This window comes from Austrofundulus limnaeus, unplaced genomic scaffold (assembly GCF_001266775.1).
Source record: "Austrofundulus limnaeus strain Quisiro unplaced genomic scaffold, Austrofundulus_limnaeus-1.0 Scaffold1885, whole genome shotgun sequence".
Taxonomy (NCBI): domain Eukaryota; kingdom Metazoa; phylum Chordata; class Actinopteri; order Cyprinodontiformes; family Rivulidae; genus Austrofundulus; species Austrofundulus limnaeus.
The window spans coordinates 36,356-36,998 of NW_013954287.1; the positions used below are offsets into that span (position 1 = coordinate 36,356).

The 643-nt window shown below is 52.6% G+C and overlaps 1 protein-coding gene across 2 annotated transcripts in view; it reads right to left on the reverse strand.

The window, feature by feature from the left end:
- LOC106536582 (AT-hook-containing transcription factor) overlaps positions 1-643 on the reverse strand; it is a gene marked incomplete at its 5' end in the record, with an annotated part of 7,671 nt that extends 7,028 nt beyond the window's left edge. The window contains 1 exon segment of one of the 2 annotated variants that reach the window (XM_014033887.1): positions 308-643. In XM_014033887.1, the coding sequence (XP_013889341.1) occupies positions 308-643 (336 nt within the window). 2 annotated transcript variants of the gene reach the window in all.

The following is a 643-nucleotide window of genomic DNA, read 5'->3' on the forward strand; positions in this document are numbered from 1 at the left end:
CAGTGTTGAAAATGAAGCCAGTGTTGAAAATGAAGCCAGTGTTGAAAATGAAGCCAGTGTTGAAAATGAAGCCAGTGTTGAAAATGAAGCCAGTGTTGAAAATGAAGTCAGTGTTGAAAATGAAGTCAGTGTTGAAAATGAAACCAGTGTTGAATCAAAACATCCAGGTGCCCAACAGCCTGATGAGTCCAGAGAAGTTTGGATGTTTTCAGATAAAACAGAAATAAAAGTCACAGCAAACAGTTTTCTACTAAACTCTTAAAACTGAGTCCAAATGTGAAAAAAGTACCTTGTGGTCAGAACCGACCTGAGACTGGACCCTCCTGCTCCTGGTTCGGGTCTCACAGATCCTCCTGTGTGATGTGGTCTCAGCCAGGCTGCTCAGACTGCTGCTGTGGGACCGGCTCACCTCCAACTGGGTCCTGCTTCGAGTGGGAAGAACCAGAGACACGGAGGACGAGTCCACCCGGGAGGACGAGTCCACCCGGGAGGACGAGTCCACCCGGGAGGACGAGTCCACCCGGGAGGACGGACTGATCATGGGGGACGGGCTGACCTGGGAGGACGGGCTGATCATGGGGGACGGGCTGACCTGGGAGGACGGGCTGATCATGGGGGACGGGCTGACCCGGGAGGACGAGTC